At 52.6% G+C, this 25,319-nt stretch overlaps 1 protein-coding gene across 6 annotated transcripts in view; it reads left to right on the top strand.

Annotated features, from left to right (window-relative positions):
* Positions 1–21,375, top strand: part of KLHL29 (kelch like family member 29) — a 316,146-nt gene extending 294,771 nt beyond the window's left edge. For all 6 annotated transcript variants that reach the window (XM_078349878.1, XM_035273092.3, XM_078349879.1 and 3 more), the window contains 8 exons: positions 5,427–5,629; positions 7,338–7,597; positions 9,616–9,814; positions 9,943–10,125; positions 10,324–10,504; positions 16,778–16,971; positions 17,294–17,438; positions 19,204–21,375. In XM_078349878.1, coding sequence (XP_078206004.1) covers positions 5,427–5,629; positions 7,338–7,597; positions 9,616–9,814; positions 9,943–10,125; positions 10,324–10,504; positions 16,778–16,971; positions 17,294–17,438; positions 19,204–19,387 — 1,549 coding nt within the window. In that variant the 3' untranslated portion in view covers positions 19,388–21,375. The remainder of the gene's footprint in view (positions 1–5,426; positions 5,630–7,337; positions 7,598–9,615; positions 9,815–9,942; positions 10,126–10,323; positions 10,505–16,777; positions 16,972–17,293; positions 17,439–19,203) is intronic.
* The last annotated feature ends 3,944 nt before the right edge of the window (positions 21,376–25,319 follow it).

The following is a 25,319-nucleotide window of genomic DNA, read 5'->3' as shown; positions in this document are numbered from 1 at the left end:
AGAAAGGACCGGGCTGGAGGAGGACACCCCTCTTGGCAGGTAGGAGACCTGGGTCCTACACCTGACTCTGCCGCTTGTCCTGTGACCTCAGGCTGGTCATGTCCTCTCCTGCACCCTGGGCTTTCTCATCTATAAATCAGGAAATTGGTTCAAATGATGCCCAGGTCTCCTTCCAGCTCTGACACCTGGGGGTGATGGGCAGAGGATTGGCAGGGTCAGGATGGAGAGGCTTCCCAAGTGCCAGCACCAGGACCCAAGAAGATGAGGTATCACGGGCATCAGAGGCCACAGGGAGGAGAGCAGGTCCATAGGCCAGTGTCGGGAGAGCTAGGGATCTGAGCAGTTGAGCATCTGGCGTGTTGAGCTGAGCAGCCTGATGGACACCCAGCTCCCGAGGTTGGGCTACCTGTAGGCAGCCAGGTACATGGATCTGAACCCAGAAAGGTCTGAGGTCTGTAGAGACGGGGCTGGGGTGCCTTCAGCATACAGGAGGGTCACACAAGAAAAAGGAGGGGAGGCCAAAGCCAAGCCCGGGGTGCCCTGAGGCTGAAAGTCACCATGTTTGCAGCCACAGAGCACACACGACCATTGGCGCTAATGAGAGCAAACAAGTGCCTTCTCGGGAGGAAAGCTGAGTCTTCATAGGAAGATGGCTTCCTTTCCTGCCATGTAAAATCATAAAGAATTTCACATTCTTGACCGTCAGAGAGAAGCCAATGTCACCATGTCTTTTCAGTCCCCTTCGCATCTGTGACCCTGGAGATTTACTGTGGACTGGCCCAGTGCAGAGGCATGGCCCTGCCCTCTGACCCCAGGCAGGGGCTTCCCCCTCAGGCAGCTGCACTCTTGTAAGGGGAGGGAGTAGAGACCATCTCTGGGACCTCTGTCCTGGTGCAGACCTCCATGGGGTCAACATCGGCCCTTCCTGGATGAGCCCTGAGAGGGCCAAGTGACTCCTCAGGTTTGGAGGCTCAGGCCAGACTCCCACCCCCAGCCTGAGACAGGTGATATGTCCACCACTGTAGCCCCAGGGAGGACATTGACCCAGCCCCTGAGCCCAGCAAGGACAGTGCTTGCCAGACCCAACCCCAATGTAGATGCCCTCCCTTGGAGCCACAAGACGGACACATGGGAATTCAAGTCATTCATTCGCTCCTCACTCAGCAAACACACAGGAGCCCCTCCCGGCGCTGGGGCTCACACCCAACACCAGCCGAGCCCACAGTCTCGTGAGGACACGCTGTAGACAAGCAAGGAGACGAGTGAAGATGGCACTTCAGAGACTGGTGGGCCAAGGGCTGAGCTCTGGTGGAGGGGCGTTCAGGGAGGCTCCTTGGAGAGATGGCATCTGATGTTGGTTATGAAGAACGGGCATCAGCTGGGCAGATAAGTGGGGAAGAGCAAGTTTGAAAGGCAGGAGGGGGTTTCAGGCCCCACAGGTGACTCCACATTGCTGCAGGGCCAGGCATGAGGGTGGCTTGCAGGGGACGTGGCTGGAGGGAGGCTGGACCTGGGTCACAGGAGCCTGGGAGTGTTGCAACCAGATATATGTTTTGTAAAAATGACAGCCAGGCTGTGAGCGGGAGAGCTGGGTATCAGTGTTCTCTCTCAGCCAACGGTCGAGTCCTTTTGAACCCAGCTGCCCCCCATGGCCATGCAGAAAGGTACCAGCAAAGTCCTGCCCAGAGTCGCACAGCCTTCACCCTCTTCCCTGAGCAGCTGATATGTGTGGGTGGCAGCACGTGCCACCTTGCTTGCTAGATTGCGCAGGAGTGGCTTGGAAGTCAGATAATGGGACTCCTATGTCTCATCTTGGATGCTGGCACAATGGCATGAGCCACATCTGTCATCAAGTTACCAAGGGTGGGCCTGAGCCACACAAATCCTCAAGACCCAGGGAGACCCATGCATGTCCATGGGTGTGCCCTGCAGCTGGTGACATGCCCAGGTGTCCTTGCATGGGCAGGGTCCTCTCTTCTGAGCAGAGCTGGGTCCCAGCCACCTGCCCCGTGCCCGTCCCTCACCCACCACTGCCCATGGATTCCTGTCTGGGCTCCAGACAGTGCCCAGTTCCAATTTGCAAAATGAAAACACCTGACCTCTGAGGTGCGTGCAGGTGGATGAGGGCCCCCGTCCTGATGCCTGGAAGGGCATTTCTAATCCTGGATGAGCCCATGGCTAATGGTGGGATTGCAAGCATCCCAGTAGTTGGGCCTAGCCATTCCTCTGCTGAGCAGAGCCTGTGTCCCAGACTCTGGCCTCTCCTGGGCACCCTGTCCCTGGAAGGAAGTGACTCAGGGAAGCTCTAGTCTTCTGGCAGACCCCATGGGGCCTGTGTGGCTGGGCAGCACTAGCCTGCCCCTCACTCCACACCCTACACCCCTGCATCAGCTTCATAGAGAAGGGTAGTGCTGCCCGTCTGCCCTGCTGCAGTCCCTCCAAAGCCACATAATGACCTGATGGGCCAGCAGCACCCCAAGCCACTCACTCCATGGGGCCCAGTAGGACAGGACAAGTTATGGCTCAGGGCAGGGACAGAACAGCCACCTGTGGAAGACAGAGCCCCTTGTCAGTGACTAGAGTCACCTGTCACAGGGGTGAAACCTCTGGGTTCCCTGCTCACATGGAAAAGGCTTAAGGAGCACTAGAGTCCAGTCCCAAGACAGTCTGGTGTCCAGGGATAGAGAGGCGCACCCACCCTCTCACAGCTCTCTAGGCCACGCACACAGGCCTGTGTGAACCATGTGTGTTGGTAAGAGGCACAGGCCTCGCCTCCTCCAGATCTTGAGCTCAGAATCTGACAGAGCCCCCATCACATTCCCCTGTGCTTCTGCAGCCATTCCCAAGCCTGATCTGCCCAGCAGCCCCCTCCACTCTGCAGGTGGCCCTCACAAGGGGCTGGGAGGAACAGAGCCACAGCCATGCCTTCTGTGGCCAGGGGTCCTCCCCAGTCTAGACAGCACCTGCGATGCTGTATGGCACCTGCACCCCTCCTCCTGTGCCTGGTTGCCAGGAGCCACTCCCTGGCTCAGACTGTGGGCAAGACAGGCAGCACCCCTCAGGGCAGCCATGTGGGTCCCATTGCACCTGTTACTCCAGCCATGGACTGTCCATCTGCCCAGCACCCCTCCCCACCGGGTGACTCCATGGTTCCTAGCGTCAGTGCATATGTGTGCATGTGTGTGTATATGCGTATGTGTGCATATGTGTGTACTTATGTGCATGTGTGTGTGCGTGGTGTGTGTGCATATCCATGTGTGCACGTGTGTGTGCTCACACATCCTAAAGTCTGAAGTCCCCCTGGGCTCAGCCCTCCACTGGCTTTGAGCTCCTGTGCCTGAAGACTCCTGGGTAGACAAGTGGGCTGGCCAGAGTTGGAGGCAGCAGTGACCAGAGGCCTCAGGAGAAGGCTGTGGCCCGGTGTGACCTCCGCAGAGCATGCAGAGGAGAGGCCAGACAGCGGCTGGTAGGAATGAAGTCCCAGGCAGTAAAGACAGGAGTACAAGGTTGACCAGATGGCTCTGGGGCCGGGGTGTTGAGGATTTCTGTGATTTTAAGTGATCACAGAGTTAATTATTTTACACTTAACAAAGCCACCGAGGCATGGACATCCATCCTGACAGCAGAAGACTAGGTGTGTTAAGTCACTTTAGGAGTCACTCTGTGTGTGGAGGTTTGAAGGGGCCTCTGTGGAGCTGGCACCTTGCCCCCTCTGCCTTCTGGGCTGGCCCAGGGCTTAGAGGCAGAGCCCCCTTGGGGTCCTGGTCGGATAAGCTGTTGTATGGGGAGGGCCCAGCATGGCTGCCCTGGGAGGGAGCCTGGACGCCAGCTTGGCAGCTGGATCACAGTGCCACTCACCCTCCTCCCGGCCATGACAGTGCTTCAGAGGCCCTGGGAGGTCAGTGCCTAACCTGAGAGAATGTCGCTCTAATGGTGGAATTTCAGGTACTGCTACGTAGAGAAGAGTCTCATGGGAAGGGCATTGTGCAGCCTCTGTCACATAAAATCTCCATGGGAATTCAGACCTCATCTAGTTCCACCCTCTTGTTTTGCAGAAGAGGAGGCTGAGGGCCCGGAGGCCAAGGCTGCCCACCTGTGGGTGGCAGAGCCCAGTACCCAGCCCCCTCCAGCTCCCTGCCCCATGCTCTTTCCGCCTACTCACCCACCCACCCATCCGGCAGCCGGCCTCCCTGCGGCCAGCCTGCTTGCTTGCTGGACACCTTGACAGCCCCACCGCCAGCCGCAGGTGCACGACAGGGACCCATCACAAGCATCTTGCCCTGTGGCCTCCTCGGGAGTGAGTGAGTGGACCACAGAGGTCTTTTCCCAGACATGTGGCCGGGCCCAGCCCCAGGCAGGACCTGGGCTCAGAGCGGGAAGCAGGGCTGGTTGGAGCAGCCAGGACGGGGCAGCCAAGCCGAGGCCTGAGAAACCGCCTCCAGACTCCCAACGCACCAGGTGTTTTTCCTCCTGCCATCTCTTCTGTATCAGTGTCACTCTTGCTTCATCTTATCTGTTTCCTTCCAGGTCCAGCTTTAGGGGCAGCTGCCAGGCCTTAGGAGCCTTTGCAATGGTTTTGTATTCCTGTAGACACCAGATATAAACAGACTGATATATTTGTGTCCCTCCCCTGCTCCCCCCAGTTCCCAAGCCCGATGCACACTCTACACACAGGCCACTCTGACCTCTGACCCCGTGTTCCATGTGGCAGGAGGGCCCCGCCCCGGGCCAGGTCCCAGGTCATGGCTGCTGGCTGTCTGTGGCGGAAGTCCTTGGTTGTTTCCTCTCCCCTCTTCCCGGCTCTGACCATTCTGTCTGTCTATCTCGTCTTGTCAGTTTCAAAGCAATGTCATGAAGGGCTTCCTTCCCATGCCTAAAAGGAAACAATATGTTTTTGGTAAGAGGTGGGGTTGGAGGGGGTTCTGGGGCAACTTGGGGCCCTCAGTCTTGGGGCGATCAGAGCGTATCTCTGGGTTGGCTGGGATCACAGCCATTTGGGGGCCTCCCAAGCCTTGGTCACGTTGGAGAATCTGCGACCCAAGGCAGATGGGACCAGGCTGGGATATGTTGGTCTGCTTTGGTGGAGATGCCAGGGCCAGCAGTGGGCAGAACCGTATTGTTTCCCTTTGAGGCCAGTCCTGGTCCTCGTCCCCATCCATAGCTCATGCTTTTTGATTTGCATCTTTTTTTGCATGGACATGCCGAGTAGTGATAAGCAGGGTTTTCTGTTCTTTTGGGCGTCTCTGGTCAGACTCTTCTCTTTCAGATCCTGTGTCAGAGCGTTAGGTTCAGGTGTGTCATTGCTGTGTCCTTTGAGTCCTAAAACCAAGGGCGCGACCAAGGTGTGCAGGGAGACCTAGCCCTGTGAGGAAGCGGCATGGTGGCCGCGGGGCGGCGGGTAAGGACGCCCTGGTCTCTGTGCCTAGGTCCGTGCAAGACAGCGGCCAGGGTGGCCGGGAGAAGCTGGAGCTGGTCCTGTCGAACCTGCAGGCAGATGTCCTGGAGTTGCTGCTGGAGTTTGTCTACACCGGCTCCCTGGTCATCGACTCGGCCAACGCCAAGACCCTGCTGGAGGCGGCCAGCAAGTTCCAGTTCCACACCTTCTGCAAAGTCTGCGTGTCCTTTCTCGGTGAGCCCAGGAGCCACGTGTGTCGCTTGGGGGGAAGAGTGCAAATGGGCGGAGAACTCGAAACAGCAAGGATGGAGCGGGGAGGGCTGTGTGTGCACAGCCAGAGCTCCCTCCCACGTGGCTGGGTTTGGCAGGGCTATTTTAAGAGGGTAATTCGGATAACCCCCTGCAAAGGCCCTCTTTCGGCGTGGAATGAAGGGGACTCCACGTCATTTCTCTGTAGGTGGAAGAGGTGCACTGTGCCCCTCCAGGCCTCATGAGAACAAATGGCACCATGAGGCCTGTGCACATGCTCTGCTTGTGGGGAGAAGCCGTGGCCCTGGCCTCACAGCCCCACTTTCTAGACCCCGAACAAAGCAGCTCAAACTTGGTTTCCCTTCACTTTATTCATACCTGGGCCACCCCAGATGCCTGCACAGGTCTGGACATCTGAACTGTCCCTCGAATACCCAGATCTGCTACCCAGGATGGGGACTGAGTATCAGGAGTTCCCAGGGCTCCCTGACCCAAACAACATGCTGCCTTTATACTTGATGCTTCTCCACGTGGGCGACAGCAAGGTGAGGGAGGGACAGAGATGAAAACCCCCAAAGAACCAGTGGTAGCCAGGCACGGTGGCTCACGCCTGTAATCCCAGCACTTTGGGAGGCTGAGGTGGGCAGATCACCTGAGGTTGGATCACCTGAGGTCGGGAGTTTGAGACCAGCCTGACCAACATGGGGAAAATCCATCTCTACTAAAAATATATAAATAAGCTGGACATGGTGGTGCACACCTCTAACCCCAGCTACTCAGGAGGCTGAGGCAGGAGAATCACTTGAACCCCAGAGGCGGAGGTTGCAGTGAGCTAGGATTGTGCCACTGCACTCCAACCCTGGGAGACAGAGCGAGGCTCCATCTCAAAAGTAAAAAAAAGAACCAGTGGGCTAGGGTGTGGAGTGCAGAGAGAAAGCCAGAGCTCAGCCTAGAGATGGGCAGATCTGTGAGGAAAGAGGAGCACCGAGCATTCTGGAAGTACTAGGAGCCATGGCGGCAGTTAGGCTTGCCCACAGATGGGCCTCCAAGAACCCAGACACATCTGGGCTTGAAGAACCACCAGCATGAAGGGAGAAGAGTGTGAGGCCCTGGGAGGGACTGTATTGGGTAAACAGGATACAGAGATGGCTCCCACTCTGAACCTAGCCACTAAGCCCAGGAGAGCTGGCCAGGAGGACTCTACACCCCAGTGGGTCCGATTGGGTGCAGCAGAAGACTATGCAAGAAGGTGGGAGGTGCGCGAGGGGTGCTGCCGCTGACACAGCTGAGCGAAGGTGGTTGGGGCCACAAACATGCCTGGCACCACCTGGAAGATGCTGTAAGCCTCAGTGCCATCCTCAACCTCAGCAACAGTGTGACTCCTGACCCCAGCCCAGGCCCAGGCTCCAAGCAGGGTTCTCGCACTTCAGGCCTCCCAGTCCCAGTCCTTCTGCCAGGACCTGTGCACTCAGAGGGAGGCCCCCGGAGTCAGCATAAGATGGGGTAGGGGAAAACCTGGGAGAAGGATCGAAGGCTCCAGACATGCAGGAAGGGGACCTGCAGGGACTCTGGATGCTGGAGGCAGGGTCCCCAGGATGTGGGCTCAGAGAGGGATCCGGAGTGACAGCAATGGAAACAGGTGGCAACTGCTTCCGGGGCCCTCGGGTCAGTGGTCCTGTGCTCTCACCCCCAGAGAAGCAGCTGACGGCCAGCAACTGCCTGGGCGTGCTGGCCATGGCCGAGGCCATGCAGTGCAGCGAGCTCTACCACATGGCCAAGGCCTTCGCGCTGCAGATCTTCCCTGAGGTGGCCGCCCAGGAGGAGATCCTCAGCATCTCCAAGGACGACTTCATCGCCTACGTCTCCAACGACAGCCTCAACACCAAGGCCGAGGAGCTGGTGTACGAGACGGTCATCAAGTGGATCAAGAAGGACCCTGCGACCCGCACACAGGTGGGGCCTGGCCCGCCCCACCCCTTCTCTCTGGGTTTGGGGTCCCCCTTCGGCAATGGGATCTGCAGCAAGGATGAAGGAGGATGTGGGGGCTTGTCCTGCTCCCCCCGAGCAGCAGAGAGGTGAAGGGAGGGCATAGAGATGAGAAACCAGTCACCAAAGGATCCTCGAGGGCTGGCATTCCACCCCAAAGGAGATCCAAGTCAGCCAAGAGCCACACCACCTGTGCCCTGCAGGGAGAAGTGGGTGCCTGAGCCAGGGGACTCTGGAGCTCCCAGGAGCACGGGCCTAGCAGGAGGAGCCTGCCCCTGCCCTGGTTATTGAAGAGACAGGGAGCCCCCGATGAGCCAAATGGAAACCTCTGCACTCAGGAAGCCAGAGGTTGTGAGGTCCTGTGTTGGGTAAAGAGAGGATGCAGAGAGCACACCTGCCCTGGACCAGGCCGCTGAGCCCAGAGAAAGGGGTCCTCAGACTGATCAGGTGGGGAAGCAGGGTTTATTCTCAGAGGTAGGAAGTTCAATGGGGCAGCTAATAACTGTGACTGCCACAATTCTCTGTGACTCTCAGATCTGTGTCTCGGACCCAGAACCCTCTCCTGAGCTCCAGACCCCTCTGCTCAGTGGCTTTCTGGGCCTCTCCAACAGGATGTCCACAGATTCTCCTAATTCACCAAGCCCAAAGCCTACACCTCTGCCTGTGCTCCTTAGTTCAGCCATGCCTGCTCCCCAAAACCGAAGGCTAGCCTCCTCCCACGTCTTCCACAGCCATTTGGTTACACCACACTCCTTCCCACCCCCTTCCTCCCCTTTAAGTGGATCAACTTCTCTCCCCATTGAGACCGTCATCTCCCCAGGATGACTGCAGCATCTCTGAAGTGGTTTCCCTGCCTCTGTCTTGCTCCCTCCAAGTCCATTTTCCACCCTCCAGCCCGAGCGGTCTTTCTGAAGGCACACTGAACATATCCCTCCACTCAACCCCTCGTCAGTTGCCTCATCAATTCCACAGGGGAAACTGTGCAGTCCTTGTTGAGCATTGCCTGGCCTCCCCAGCCTCTCTCCCCTCACTTCTCGCTGTCTCCCTAGACACCTCCTCAACAAAATCCTGTTGCATCTGATAAGAATAAACCGCATCCAATTCTCGAGACACACCATTCTCTGTCACTCTCCAACAGCTCTACACAGGCTTTGAATGTCTGCCCTCCCCTCCACCCTGTGCCTGGCAGAAGTCTGCCCATTTGCATACCCCATCCAGATGCCATTCCCTCTGCAAGCAAAACCTCTTACTCCTGCACCCACTAAAAGCCCTCACTAGACCCTCCTCTTGCCCCCGTGCACTTTTTGTAGCAGATCCCCCCATTAAACTGTATACCCCTCGACGTCAGAGAGCGGGTCGCATTGGCCTTTGCACCCACAGTGATCAGCTTCGTGCCTGGCCTCCGGTGGTTGCCACTTACTCATGGCATGAAATGGAAGTAGAGTGATGAGCAGAGTTTGCCAGGAGGGGAGAGTCAAGTGAGTCTGTGAAACCTCCTCTGTGCAGGGTGACAGTTTCAGGCCATGGGACATGGAGCACCACTGAAAGACTTGTTGGTGCTGGGGAGACACTGGCTCCCACAGCTGGAACTTGCAAGCTTCACAATTGCCATCTCCTTGAAGCTTTCCTGGGTCCTCCCACCTGTTCCTGGGTCCCCGCCACACTCATAGCTCTTTAATAATCCTGTCTTCCTCATTTTAACCCCCATGCCCCCACTCCCAGTGTCCTGATCTGCCACAGGGCTGGCTGCAGGCTGCCAGCCTCCCCTCCCAACCCCTACACTCCCCTCCTTCCCCTCCACACCTCCAGCTGACCGGACCTCCCCTTATCTCTGTCTAGGCCTGCAGAGCAGAGCAGCTACACTCCCAAGCCCGACACAGCCTGGAATTCTCCGTTCTTGTGCAGCCCCACACTGTTTCTTTCCTTCCAGAAGGTGGCTCCCTCTTGCTAGTCTAAGAAGATTCCCTGTCTCCTTTATCCTGCAGTACGCCGCTGAGCTCCTGGCTGTGGTCCGCCTCCCTTTCATCCACCCCAGCTACCTGCTCAACGTGATTGACAATGAAGAGCTGATCAAGTCATCAGAAGCCTGCCGGGACCTGGTGAACGAGGCCAAACGCTACCATATGCTGCCCCATGCTCGCCAGGAGATGCAGACGCCCCGAACCCGGCCGCGCCTCTCCGCAGGTATGGACGGGCACACCCCCAACCTCCCAGAAGCAGCATCCTGGGCTCAGCGGTCCTAGCGAGGTGCCAGGCACAGATGCTGGCAGTCTTAGGGTGTGTCCCAAGGACGCCCATCTGTGTCCCTGCAGGTGTGGCTGAGGTCATCGTCTTGGTTGGGGGCCGTCAGATGGTGGGGATGACCCAGCGCTCACTGGTGGCTGTCACCTGCTGGAACCCGCAGAACAACAAGTGGTACCCCTTGGCCTCGCTGCCTTTCTACGACCGCGAGTTCTTCAGTGTAGTGAGTGCCGGGGACAACATCTACCTCTCAGGTGAGGCCCCCTAGCGCTGGGGCAGGACAGGGCATGGGGATCCTGAGGGGCCTGCTCCCCACCTCAGGGCTGAGGAAGGCCACGGCCCTTTAGTGTCAACTTTGCAGGTGAAGGCTTCCTCTGCCCTGGGGCTGCACCTGCTGACCCCGGGCTCCTCCTCACCCTGCCCGCTCTCTCTGCCTCCCACACTGCCTCCAGGTGGGATGGAATCAGGGGTGACGCTGGCCGATGTCTGGTGCTACATGTCCCTGCTCGATAACTGGAACCTCGTCTCCAGAATGACAGTGCCCCGCTGTCGGCACAACAGCCTCGTCTATGATGGGAAGATTTACACCCTCGGAGGACTTGGTGTGGCAGGCAACGTGGACCACGTGGAGAGGTAATGAGGCCATGTTCAGGACAGGGGTATGCTCTTATGTGCGCCAAGAACAGACGACACCCACTCAATGGTGATGGAGCAGAGCCTGGACCATTCATAAGGGCAGTCATCCCAGGCTCTTCAGTCACAGCACCAGGGGCACCAGGGTGTGGGGTAGAAGCAGGTGGGATGGCATCTGTGCCACCTTTGCAGTTGCTGAGATGGAAGATGGGGTGCTTTCGTCCTGACACCCATTTAGGTGTCAGACAAGCTGGAGGCCCAGGATCCAGTTGCAGGAGGCCCGGGAGGAGCCAGACCCTCCTGGCCAGGCAGTCAGGGAACACCCTGTACCGTGAGTACCAGCCCAGAGACTGCTGGGGTTTGGGGCAAAGCTGGAAGCAATGTTTAAACTGTGGGTTGTGCCTGTGGCAGGGCATCCTTGTCCTGCCAAGCAGGGGTACCTCACCAGGGAGCTCCCTTCCTCCCTCCAGCCACACACACCAGGGCATCTGTTCGTCATTCAGGGAAGAGCTACTGCACACAAACTAAGCAGTTCAGGGAGAAAATGCTTGCCAACCCTCTAGAACTTTCCAGAAGAAAAAATAAGCCAAAGGACCACCTGTGTGAACCTGCCGTCGGCTGGGACTCCCAGGCTGGCTTCCTCCCGAGGCCATTGTGGAGGGTCAGAGACAGGCATGAGGGGCATGGGCTGAAGAGGCTGCTTCTGGGTGAGAACACAAAATCCTTTTCCCTTGAGCCAGGGAACAGAGAACAGACCGAGGGGAAGTGCTCAGGAAGCTTTCTCCGGCAGCAGAAAGGAGGCTTAGTCCTGTTTTTGGAGAAACTAGTGCCTGGAGGGTAACCCCTCAGGCTAACCTGGCCCAAAGCACAGCGCAAGGGAGGCAGCTAAGATCACCAGAGCCCCTCCTGCACCTGAGCCCACCCTCCCTCCCCCCGCTACCATGTGCCACCAGAAAGCACATACTCCCACGGGACATCATGTTGCCTGTGAAGCCACACATACCCCTCAATTTGTATTTTTTCCCCCTTGGTGGCTAATTGGACACTTGACAAATGTTACAGCAAAGATGGTTGCAGAGTGAGACAGGCTCTGAACACTCATCGTGGGCTTTTAACTCCCCCAAGTGGAGCCCAGAGATGGCTCAGTAACAGCATTTAATTGTCATATTGATCTGGCAATCATGGGCATTCCCGTGTGATGATGAGGATCTTAGCACTGTTCCTGGGCCTGGGTTGGCCCTGGTACTGGCGGCCTTCAGTGTGACCCACTGCCCAGCTGTGCCTGCCCAAGCATTCTGGAAGCATCTGCTTCCAATCATTTGTCATCCGATAACCACATGAAAAAGGAGACATTTTCTCTGTAGGAGGAAACTGAGCTAGATCCGTCATTCTGTCTTCCTTTTGTCAGCTATTTTTAATCTCCTAAGACACTGATTACTCATTTTGCTAACTTATGCTTGTTGATAAATATAGGGATTTGTTCAAGGATCAAATGCACTAACTAAGCAGTGAGACAAAGCCCAGACAACAGGGTCCTGGGGCTGTTTTCCAAGACCCAGGGGTTGCATGGATGGGCCTTTCCTGGGGGGCTAGGCCCTCCTTCTGGCTGTGAAAGGGCAGCGTGGGCACAGGGTGAGCAAGACCACCCTGGGAACCCCAAGAGATGAAGGAGAAGTCCAGGACAAAAGGGTACCCTGAGGGGCCCTGAGCCCTTCCTCAGCCCACCAGACTCTGCCAGCTGTCCTTGTAGGGACAGAATGCAGGCTTGAAGACCCCTGGGCAGTGTGCATGCAAGTGGGTTGGAGAGTGCAGGGGAAGAAACGCCCACTGCTTTCCAAGAAGCATAGCTGGACCCCCTTTGGGTAAGTTGCTATCTGTGCCACACAGTGGCAATGATGAGAATTCAGGGTGACAGGAAGGTCAGGGTAATGGGGACAGACATGAGGGTGCTTTGTTCCCCAGGAAGCGCTAATGGTACAAATGGCTATTATATTGATAATGAATGAGATATATGGTGCATTATAATTACATTACATTACAGTATTACAGGAATAGAGCAAGAGCATATAATTATAGATTAAGACAACAGTGCAATAGACAAACCTGTATCATATCATTATATAAATAACTGGATCTAATATTTTATAGCAATATATTGCAGTAGCTGTGGTTACCGGATAAATGATAGCAGAGCGCCTCACTCGGCGGGGTCATTTGCATGTCATTAGCATATCCTTCTCAAGCAGGAATCTGACAGATTGAGCTGACGGGAGGGCTCATGGCTTGGCAATCAGCCACCTGGAATAACAAACTCTCAGGAAATTCACATTTGGTGCGATGTGCCATCATACTGAAAGACTGAGGACTAACAGCCACATAATCTTCCACTGTCTCCCAGCTCCTTCTGCAGGAGCTCTTTGGATCCCTGCCATATTGGCTTAAAAAACAGATATCTGAACTTCTGACACTGTCCAAAAAGACACTTACTCCATTGCATATAAGCCACATATTATTCATCTGGGGCTTAATTGAATCAGCCCGCTACTGCCCTTTAAGACATTCCAGCTTCTTCTCAAATCCAAGCACAGAACTGAATGTCGCATCACCCTCACTTGGAGGCAGAGGCACGGGCTGGGAGAGGCCAGCTTCCTGGGGCTCTGGGCTGTGACCCAGTTATGGCTTGTGCCCCAAGGAGGCTCACAGAAAGCAAGTGGGCCCCATGTGCTTCCCAGGGAAGATATGGGCGGGACAGACCCAACCCTGGCGGCACAGCACGCAGTGCCCAAACCTCACTTTGCATTCAGGCACTCACAGTGAGCAGTGTGTTGAGCAGTAGATGTGTCCCCCACTGGGAGGGCCTGAGTAAGCACGGAGGCAACTGGAGTTAGGAGAGCAGCCCCCTAGGAACCAACGGAAACACTGAAGACCAATCTTCCAGCTGTCCTGTGAAGAAGACCTCAAATATCCCAGTAACCCAGCCAGGCTCCTGAGCCCCAAGTCTGCTTTTCCCACAGCTGCCTCCTGTTGTCCCTCTTCGCTGTCTTGTCTGGAACTCATGTTCCGTCATTTCATCCTCTTCCTCTGCTGCTTTGTCCTGCGTCCCACATCGGCACATCTGCTCCACCCAACCGTTTGCGCCCAGCCCTGGGGACTGAATACTGATGGAGGAACTCTCACCCAACAACACATGGGCCCCACCACACAAGAAGGGAAGGCCCATCCTTCACTGGGTCCTTCCCGCTGTGAGGCAGTCTTTCTGGGTTTCCCTCAGTTTCTCCCACTCTCAGGACCAGTTACTTCCCATCTTGACCGCTCTCCTCAGAGATCTGACCCTACAGATTCCCCACTACTTTGCTCAACTCTGACTCCTGCTTCACAGACAAAACGGAGCCATCAGTCAAGAACTTACTTGCCTTCCTGCTGTCACTCCCACAAATATGGCTACACTCACGCCATCTTTGCCTTCCTCTCTCCTGCCCAGATGGACTCCATGTTCCCTCCACACTTTGGATTCCATTCATCTACTTCCTGGAAGCCTTCCATCATCAGCTCTCCCCTCTCTTTCATATACATTTAGTCTTTCCTTATGCAGTTGGACTCCTTCCTATCAGCATGTAAACACAATTAAACATTCCCTCCAAAATTAAAACAAAACCCATTGTGTGCTGGCTTGTGAGATCTGAATGGTCAAATTACAGATTTAAAAATTGGTACAGATGTTAAAGTTCCTGCAAGCCAGTTCTTAACACAAAAATTTACCGTTTTTAATTATTAAAAATTAAATTATATGCACAGTATTAAAAACAAAGGTAACCCATGCTCGACACTCACCACTTCCTAACTTTTACTGCTGTCTTGGGCCCTGAGGTTATATATGCCCATTGCATCTCCCCAGGGAGGAGATTCCAGAGAATGGTAGCCACAGCACATCTCTTTCCAACTCCATGTTCAGCAACATCCCAATGGCAGCTTGAGATCAGCCAAATGGGAGGAGTGACATTGCAGAAATCAGCAAATGCTGCAAACCATGACTTTTTCCCTCGAGAACCAGTTGCTAAACATTCATCAGCATTCCATTGACCCCTCTCAGCTCTGGATTCTTTTCTAGGCCCTACCCTCTGTGCCACTTCACAGCTAAGTTTCTTCCAAAAGAAGTCTACATACACTTGTGGTCTCTACTGACACAATTGGCTTCTGCACCTCATTTTAATTGAAGTGCCCTTAACTATAGAGCAGTGGCCTGCTGGAGATTCCATCCTCCATCCTTGAAGCCCTCGCCTTCAGTGACACAGCCACTCACCCGATGTTGGGACCCTGGCTGCCCTCTGAGGATGCCTCTCAGCTCCCCTCTTAAAGGCCACATTTCCGCAACTTGTCCTTAGCCCCTGTGCAGTACACATCTCCCCAGCATGTTCCCGAGCTTCCATTTCCACTGTGCCAGAGATCACACAGCTGAATATTTCATCCAGACCCAAGTATGTGACTGTCTACTGCACATCCCCATCTGTTGCCCACAAATACTTTAAACTTCGTGTGAAAAAAATTGAAATCGCCCTCCTCCCCCAACCTCCCTATCCCACCAGTAGTGTCACCATCAGCAGTGTCACCACCAGGCAGCCTCCCAAGCCAGACCCTGGGCCATCCTTGGCAACTATTTCCCTTAGCGCCAGCATCTCATCAATGAGCAAACACACCCATTCCAACTCCTCTGCTCCCATGTCCTCATACTCTTATCATTCGTTGGTCCAAGCCACTGTTGCGTCTCTCCAAGTTTCTTGCGCAGACTAGTCTCACCTAACTAGTCTCCCTGCTTCTGACCTCCTCACTCCAGACACAGTGATCTCTCCAGAGGCCAAATTTGTTCACATTATTTCCCTGCTTAAAACCTTTAGGTCAGCCAGGCACTGTGGCTCACACCTGTAATCCCAGCACTTTAGGAGGCCACAGTGGGAGGATTGCTTAAGCTCAAGGGTTCAAGACCAGCCTGGGCAACACAGGGAGACCTCATCTCTAGGAAAAATCGAAAAATTAGCCAGGCATGATGGTGCACACCTGTAGTCCCAGCTACTCAGGAGGCTAAGGTGGAAGACTTGCTTAAGCCCAGAAGATCGAGGTTGCAATGAGCCGTGATCATGCCACTGCATTCTAGCCTGGGCAACAGAGGAAGACCCTGTCTCAAACAGACAAACCTTCAGGGCTTCCCCACTGCACTCCAGATAAAGCCCAGCTCCATTAGCTTGACACACATGGCCCTTTTTAACTACCCCCCTTTCCAGCCATTCCATACTACAGAAGCATCCTGATGGACAACGCGGTTATGTCCTGATGAACTCATTATACATTGAAAATATTCTAAGTCAGAAATGCACTTAATATGCCTGCCCTACTGAACATCATGGTTTACTCGGCTTATCTTAAACATGCTCTGAACACTTACATTAGCCTACAGTTGGGCAAAAGCATCTAACACAAAGCCTGTTTTATAATAAAATGTCAAGTATCTCATGTATTTTATTGAACATTACACCTTACATGAAAATGCCAATCGTTTTGCACCATCATAAACTGGAAAAATCACTAAGTTGGGGACTGTCTGCGTTCTAAATTCTCCCAAAATTCTGCCTTTGCCACTGCGCTCCCTTCACCTGTAATGCTTTCCCTTTGCCCATGCAATCCTGTTTCCCATCCACCCAGCTAGTGGCCTATTCATCCTTCGAGGCCCAGCCTGAGTATCGGCACCTACTGGAGCTGCTGGGTGCCCCGCCGTGTGCACCTTTGGGTTTCTCACCTTCAGCCCGCCCAGCATCCTGCGTGTAATTGTTTTTGTGTGTTCTCTTTGACTGCCTTTTTCATGGGGTCATAACCTCCTCGAGGGCAGAAATGGTGCTTCATCCAGTGCATTTCTCCAGTTTGCAGCCCAGGGCCTGGCTATAAAGCAAATGCTCAGTCCAGCATTGCCAAATGCAAGGGCAAGATTGAGCTGGATAGAGAGGGGAGCACCGCGTGAGCAAAGGGAGGGAGACAGGAATTCTGCACAGAGGCTGCCGCAGGCAGAAGGAGCCCACTGATGTTCCAGAGGAAGGCTGAGGGCTACTCTGGACCAGACCCTAGGCGGCCTTGAGTGTCTCCTGGAAGTGCTCCCCACTGTGTGATCTCAGGCTATGCTGGCCATGCTGAGGGCAAGGACCAGATGGTAGTGTACTGCTCTTGCTGTGGCCTCTGCCCTGCACAAGGTCCACCTTGACCCTGGGCTCTTTTTCTCCTCTCCTGCAGGTATGACACCATCACCAACCAATGGGAGGCAGTGGCCCCTCTGCCCAAGGCAGTGCACTCTGCTGCAGCCACAGTGTGCGGCGGAAAGATCTATGTGTTTGGTGGGGTGAATGAGGCAGGCCGAGCTGCGGGCGTCCTCCAGTCTTATGTTCCTCAGACCAACACGTGGAGCTTCATCGAGTCCCCAATGATTGGTGAGAACCAGCGGTGTCCTCAGCCAGGGTCGCACCCCTGCCTCACTGATTTGTTCAGTATCCCATCCCCAGAAGTCAGGCTAAGCCCAACAGCTCTGCAGACCCAGGTCTGGAGGCGGGTAGGAGTTGCTGAGCCCCCAGATCACGTGGGCGAGTGAGTCAAGGCTCCAGGTTCCCCTAGGTCCCAGGTCTATCCTCAGGCCAATCACTCCCTTCTTAGAAGTCTTTCCAGCTTCCTTCCCTGGAGGGTCTGCTGGGAAAGAAAAGGAGAGGGAAGTCCGAGACAAGATGCCGTGACCTGCCTGCTCTGCTCTCCTCACAGACAACAAGTATGCCCCCGCTGTCACCCTCAATGGCTTCGTTTTCATCCTGGGTGGGGCTTATGCCAGAGCCACCACCATCTACGACCCTGAGAAAGGAAACATTAAGGCGGGCCCAAACATGAACCACTCTCGCCAGTTCTGCAGGTGAGAGGCTGCAGCACCTTGGCTAGGGCTGGGACGGAGGAGCCGGGCGGGGGGGGGGGAGGCTGTGACCAGAGTGATTTCCTGCCATTCAGTGATTTCCAGGCCCAGAGCAGTGGCCTTCCCCCTCCAATCACAGGAGTGGATGTTAGCCCAGATCAGTAGGGTAGAGCACCCATAGCAGCCCACAGCAGCCTCTGGCCCAGGAACCCAACCCTAGGACTCCAGCTGACCCCAGCTCCAGCAGAAATGAAGTGTTTCCTGAAGGCATCAAGGCTACCCTGCTCTCAGTGAGGTGAGGTCAGCTTCCCCCAGGACCACCTGCCCCATCACAGATGGAAGGCAGTGCCAGGCCAGAGCTGTGAGATACCCTACTGGGAGAAGTGACTTCTTGGGGGAATGCTCTGAGGGCATGAATGATCCTGATGGCCTTGGGAGTTGTGCTCAGGGCTCAGCTGCACAGTGACGAGTCTCAAAGGCTGACTGGAAAAGGCACACACACACACACACCTGCCTCTGCAGGAAGAGAAGGTAGAGGGCTGAGTGCAGCTTGGTTTCCAGGCCTCCTGGCCCTGCGGCAGTGAGATACCGGTTCCTGCTCTTCCAGCCCCATCCTTTCCTGGACTAAGAGGAACAAAATAAGAAGGGGACCCAAGGCCAGGTGCAGTGTTTCACACCCGTAATCCCAGCACTTTGGGAGGCCGAGGCGGTTGGATCACGAGGTCCAGAGATCGAGACCATCCTGGTCAACAAGGTGAAACCCCGTCTCTACTAAAAATACAAAAAAAAAAAAAAAGAAAGAAATGAATGGAAAAGACTTAATGGCAAATGGAGAGTTAAGCTGGGTCTTGCAAGGGAATCAGGGAATAGGTACAGCACAGAAGGAAAATATGAGGGCCCCAGGTGGCATGGAATTAAGAAAGAAGACTGGAAGCTTCCGGGTCTGGTAAGAAGTCCAGACTGATGTGTTCTGTTTAAGACATTTCACAAGCAGTGGAGCCTTTCAAAAGGTATGTGTCCAATGTCAGGGAATAGCCAGGAAAAAATGGCCGTTAGCTAAAATAAAAGAGTCAGGGCTAGAAACAAGGATGTGGACGTCAGTGCAAAGAGGTAGCTGAAACGCATTAAGGGAGTAAGTGCAGAGAGGGGCCAGATGCTGAGCCCTCATGATGAGAGGAAGTGACTGAGACAACAGGACCAAGCCAGTGAATGTCACATAGGGAAGGGTCCAGGCACAACCATCAGTCACCCTGCAGAGCATGCCCAGCCTTGCAATCCTGGGTGGGCAGCAGCACCAGGTCACACAGGAGCACCTTGGCAGGTGGAGCTCCCAGTCCAGTGGCTGACGTTCAATTCCACTTGAGCTCCTTATTATTATCTCCTGTCATTCTTGTGAGTCATGTTCCCAGTTTGATTTGAGCCATAGGAAGGCTGCGTGTGCCACACAACAAGAGTCTCCAGAAAGCCTCAGTGACCTGAGCTGAGTGCCCGCACAGAGATCTTTCCTCTCATAGCCATTGTTAGTCACTCTGGTGAGGCGGGGAGGGAGTGCCTTCTGCTGCTCGCAGGGTGGCATAGCACTGCATCCTGACTGGCTCGAGTTTTTCTTATGCCAGCCCAAGTCAGAGGGCAAAGAAGGGCAGCAAGATCCCAGATGACTTTTGCAAAAGGTACAGGCAGCCAACCACAGGACACGACGTTGAGAACCTATCTCCAGGACCAGGTTGGAAGTAAAATGCCTAATTCTGTCCCCGCTTTCCCCCAACAGTGCCGTGGTGCTTGATGGCAAGATTTATGCAACTGGAGGCATTGTCAGCAGTGAGGGGCCTGCGCTGGGCAACATGGAAGCCTACGAGCCCACAACCAACACATGGACCCTCCTCCCCCACATGCCCTGCCCCGTGTTCAGACACGGCTGTGTCGTGATCAAGAAATACATCCAAAGCGGCTGACGTCAACGGAAAGCCCACAACAAGACTGTGGTCAAGTCTGGTGAGGCAAGTGCCACACAATGATAATTTTCCAGCGACACCAACAAGAAGCCAACAAAACACAATCAAGGAACTCACTGCGTTCAACATGTTGAATATGCTCTACATTGAATGTAGGAAATCATCCTCGCCTGTGGGTGAAACAGTGGCACCGCACTCAGAGCAACAGGAACCACGACCCCACCGCCAGGCCGGCTGCCTCCTGTGCAGGCATTCTCTCTGAACGGGGGTGCTCGCTCTGCCAGGTGCAATAGAGTTTCACGTATTTTTCAACTGGGAGAGAGAAGCTGTTTTTTTCCTTCCTGCAGAGCAAGCTTGATCCCTAAACAACCATAGATCTGTTATCTTATGACAACATTAGGCATCAGGCTCTCTTGGAATAAGATCAAAGTGTCCTTATCACTTTGATTCCTACTTTTGTTTTTTAACCAATCTACACTTTCAGTGGCCGACAGAAAACAAGGGACAATACTGTGCATCACAAGGCCTAGGAGGCTGCTGGTCCCCACTGGGGCGGAAGAGAAGCCCAGCTGCCCACGCTGAGCAAGGGGTGGCAGCCGCAGGACAGCCGGGGAGCAGGCACAGCTGTCCGTCCTTCACAGGTTTTTCTACTGTGTTTTTGCTGGAGAAGGACAAAGTGATTGCGCTAGCTTTCTCTTACCCAATATGAATTATTTAGATTTCTGAGGCATTTTCTTGATAAACAAAAAGGCTATTTTTAAGTACTAAGAGGAGGAGGAGGCCACAAGAGGGATAATGTGGGAATTCCCAAAGCTCTTTGTAGGTAGTGCCAGAGGGGGGCATTTGCTCTCATTTTTCTATGTGCAGAATAGAGGATCTCTCCTGGGGTGGGCGATGCCCCCATTTTATTTTTAGAAAAAGTAACTCCCAGACAGCCCCATGAAAGCCATGCCTCGTGGAGGCATTACCCAAGGAAGAAGAGTCTGTTCTAGAAGGAGCCCAGTTCTGGCTCTGGACACCGGCCCAGCTCCCTCCATGAGGTCAAGCTGAGGACCCAGGCCAGTGGGAAGGGAAGGAGGGAGAATAAGCATCTATAAAGCACAGGAGACTATTTTTGATATTCATAGCTATATATTAAGGCACCTGCCGCAAGAGCTCTCAGGATGGGGACAGCCTTCTTAGTCGAGCCATGACAGCCAAGGCCTGAGGGCATGAGCAGAACCACTCTTCTTGTCACATATGAACCTGAGAAAAAGGAAGCCAGGAGGGAGGTCACACCGTGGCTCAAAAGGGAAAGGCCCTCCCGCTAGTCCTTAGCCCCTCAAACCTCACACGGTAAACAGTTTCCATTCCAGGGCAGGAAGAATGCTGCCGCCACCGCCGCCGCCACTGCGCTGTTGAGTCGAAGTTGGTACCAAATATACATTTAACACTTTTATATCTGGGAAGTCAACTTGCCATCATTTCATGATAACAACCATTTATAAGAGAAAAAGACAGGACGTGCTTTCCATCTTTCAGCATTTGATGACACAAAATTCCAGTTCTAACGTCGGGCATCAACTTCTAGCTCTACAAGTGTGGCTCCCACTTGGACAAGATACCGAGCTTCGTTATGCAGTTTTTAATATTATTTATTATTTTAAAAAGTAATAAGCACAAAACTACATACATTGTATGTCATTTAAAGTATTTATGTCAAACAGGGTGCAAGTGTGAACCCAAGGACTGGAGCACAAATTCCTAACTGCCTGGGGCAGGGCTAATGTTAGCATTGGTGTGCGTCTGCCTCCAAAGGAGGTTCTAGTGGTCAGCGAGACTCAACACAGATGACATTGAAATTCCGTTTCTCTCCTCATCTATCACACTGGAGCAAAACTGGCGATTTCTGTGAATGATATAAAACAGGGTTCTCTGTAATGGTATTGTACATAGTATATGTTTATTGTTAAGTTCTTGTTATATTATAATAAATATATTTATAGATCTAGACTTGGAAGCCAATGTAATGTCTTTGTGTGTCATCATCCTGCCACAGGGATGCAAAACCTGGGCTACCCCTCACACATCAGCTGTCTGGGGTCTCTTATGTAGACTTCAGTGCACATCTCGATGATTAGAAAGGATGGGACTCCATAGTGAGGGGAGGTACAGAGTTGGAAAAGAAGCCAAGAAGAAAAGACAATTGAAGGTCAAAGATGAGAGGGACTTGCAAGCACCCTGGCACTGACTCTAAGGCTCTTCCTTTCATTGAAGTGCTCTTCTTATTACACATGTGCAACTGAAAGCTTCAGACCTGTCAGCTTCCCACTGGTGTCACTCCCGTACCAGGGACCCACTTCTTTTTGACAGTGCCAGAGCCACATGGCAAGTCCAGCTCATGAGCCTAATAAGAGACACAACACACTTTCTCCAGGAAGAAGAGTACAGGGTAATTTCTATCCTATCCTAAAATCCAGTCGGGGGGGCCTCACATGCTTTTTCAGTCATGGCTGGGGCTGCCTCTAGGCTGCTGTATAGACCTACCTTGCTATGCTAAGGACTCACATGCCAAGCTCCCCGGGGTGAAAAGGTAGAGTGCCAGATGGGAGTGCCTGTCCTCTGGTAGGGAAAGAAGTTTAGATTTCACAGATTCACAGAAGGCAGATTGGCCAGCTTTGTCATTCATGTGAAGAGCCCATACCATTAATCTACAAATCTCACCAAGACTAAGGGTCTTCTTGCCAAAAAAAAATCAGAAGGCAGTGGTCAGGGTAGGTGAGAGAGGGAGATGTTCAGAGAACCTGGCCGAGGCTTTATGATGAGTGGACCATACTCTTGTCAAATAAATATTTGCAGTGATACCTTCAGTCCTAAAGGATGGAGAATGTCTAGAGTACACCAGTCATGAAGAGCTAAAATAACTTGAGATAAAAATCAACAAAAACATTCTGTTAACTCCTTTCCTGTCCACCTCATTTCCCAAATCAAGAGAAACACACTCTCTGGGTCTATGAAGAGTCTGTGTATTTCAGACTTAATCCTGAGGACTGAATAAATTGCATTTTTCCATAGAAGACACGTGTGTCCACTATATCAGGAGTCTATGTGATGAAGGGGAGGGTCCAGGTGCAACTGTCAGAGCTGACATGAATAGTGAGAAAGTTCACTGTGACAGCCACAAACAGGAGATGCTTCACATTACACATGTAGGATTAAAAAAAAAAAAAAAAAAAAAAACCCCATAGCCAAAATAAGAGAACAGTCAGGAAAAATATTTGCAGTCCATATGACAAAGGATTTATATCTTTATTAAAGAACTCATGTAATTCAATAAGAAAATGTTAAGTGATCCCAACAGTTAAAGAGAATAGGTCTTAAACAGACCCAACCGAGAAGAAATGTTGCCAGTAAACATACAACAACAAACTCAACAACGGCAGTTAGCGAAAATCGCAACGGTGAGGTAGGAACGTCTTTTAGCTACTAAATTAGCTCCCCAAACCTAAGAAAAATCTGGGGAGAGGGAATCCAAGTGCTCATGAGGAGCCATGAACCTCATGAGCAGTGAAGGGTCCTGTCAACCAAACAGTGCTTTTAGAGAGCAGTGAGGCCGGGTATCGAGAGCCACAGGAGTATTCACACCTGACCTGGTGAATCCACTCTGAGCATCCCTGAGGAAATCATAAAACTGTTAGAAAAGTCAAACACAGCTGCCCTCCACATCCACAGTTTCCCCATCCAGATTCAACCAACCGTGCATGGAAAAAAATGGGGGCAAAAAAACCAATACAGAATAATACAAGTGAAAAAACAAGACAGTGTAACAGCCATCGACATCACCTTTACATTGTGTTAGACATTATAAGTAATCTAGAGATGACTGAAAGTACACCAGAGGCAGTACAGAGATTATATGCAAATATTACTATCCCATTTAATATCAGGGATTTCAGCACCCATGGTTTTGGTTTCCCTGGGGTTCCAGGAACCAATCCCCTGCAGATGCTCAGGAACCACCGTAATAACTTGCTCACGTTTGCTGACACAAACAACGCGTCCAACAACTACGCTACGGACTAGCAGCACGAGGTCTTCACAGTTCTGTGAGACAACTAACACTACAGACATGCAGCAACATGGAACAGGGGAAATGGTGGCTATTTTTATATTATTGTGGGCATGGCATATATGTATATAAAGATATAGAAGATATACATCTAAAGATAGGTAAGATGCATACATTTTTAATGACCAGATTTGCAGTCAGAAAAAAAAAACCTCTTAGTTGTACTCATGGAACTGTGGGCAATTTTTCTTCTCTCTTGTCCAGAATTTCTGTAACAACATTATTTTTATAATAAAGATATAAATATTAGTGAGGGACAGAGAATCTTTCCCCAGAATTTACTTTTTTTTTTTTTTTTTTTTGGAGATGGAGTCTCGCTCTGTCACCCAGGCTGGAATACAATGGCATGATCTCGGCTCACTGCAACCTCTACCTCCCGGGTTCAAGTGATTCTCCTGCCTGAGCCTCCCAAGTGCTGGGATTATAGGTGCCCACCATCACATCTGGCTAATTTTTGTATTTTTAGTAGAGACAGGGTTTCGCCATGTTGGCCAGGCTGGTCTCAAACTCTGAATCTCAGGTGATCCTCCTACCTCAGCCTCCCAAAGTGCTGGGATTACAGACATGAGCCACCGTGCTTGGCCCTTTCCCCAGAATTTCAGTCTGAGAAATTCTCTTTTGTAAAGACCATTTCCTATTTTGGGTACTATAAACAGTGGAGACGTTAGAGAGAGTTCACTATCAAGTAACAAAGAGAATTACAAATAAAAAAATACACTGCCATGCATTCGTGCTAAACTCTGGAATGGGTTATTAAGATCCCTGTGCATGTCTCCTCTAATTGAACCTTCATGTATGTAGATAGCATAATTATACACATTAACTCATTTTATCCTCTCAACTACCCTAAAAGGCACAGGGCCTCATTTTCTCCTTTAAGAAGAGGAAACAGTCTCAGAAAAGTGGTTTGCCCAGTTATAGTTAGGCCATGCCCAAGTGCTCCTTACAGTCCTGCACAGGACGGTTATCCGCATTGCAGGGGTGAGGCTGCGTTGCCCTGAGTCCTTAAGAAGAGAGCAGGTTTACAGCATCTTAGCACCCAAACCCAGCTCAGTAACACGCTGGGAGCTCACGCTACACAGTCCTTCAAGTCTGCCTGGAGTCTTTAAGGCAGAATCCTCCTCCCCAGCCTCCCTCAAAAATCCATAATAAGAAAACAGAGATCTCTGTGGATGGGACAGACATTCAGCTCTGTTAGAAACAGTTCTCTGTAAAAGTAGTTTTTAAAACACCTGGTAAGAGTCTCAACAACATAATGAAGGCTTTGGCTTTAAACAGAAAACCTGGGACTGGGGTAAGGAAAGAGTCCACTCACTGAGACGTCAGACCATCCACTGTCACCTCATTAGAAAGTTCTGCTGTGAGCCTGCACTGTGTCATGGACTCTCAAGGAGCTCCTCACATTCTTGTTGAACCACAAGCCTGGACTGGGAGAGCAGAGGAGAGGGGAGAACAGCATAAGCACTGACCACATCAGCCTCGGCCCCAAAGGGAATATCATGACCTTGGCACCCGAGGTTACAAAAAGTTTTCCCAGCTGGGTCAAGAAGCTGAATAACACAAGGACTCAACCTCAAGATGCCTGCTGTTCTCACATGATGGTAAAAAGAAGACTGAGAGGTGCTGTTTGGTGTAGACACAAAGAGGAAGTCCGTGGATCTCTTTACAGAAAAAAATAAAACTCCAAGTATGTGTGTTCACCATCCAAACTTGCCATGCAAGCACTCTGCCGCCCACTCTGAAACATATGCAGGTCATTTGGGTGTGTTTCCTCCTAGAAAATGAGGACAGTCTTTGAGTGGCTCATACTAGGTCAGTAAGACT

The sequence above is a fragment of the Callithrix jacchus genome, chromosome 14, assembly GCF_049354715.1.
Source record: "Callithrix jacchus isolate 240 chromosome 14, calJac240_pri, whole genome shotgun sequence".
NCBI classification, from domain to species: domain Eukaryota; kingdom Metazoa; phylum Chordata; class Mammalia; order Primates; family Cebidae; genus Callithrix; species Callithrix jacchus.
Note: the sequence above shows the minus strand (reverse complement) of the source record. Positions and strands in the feature narration are given on the sequence as shown.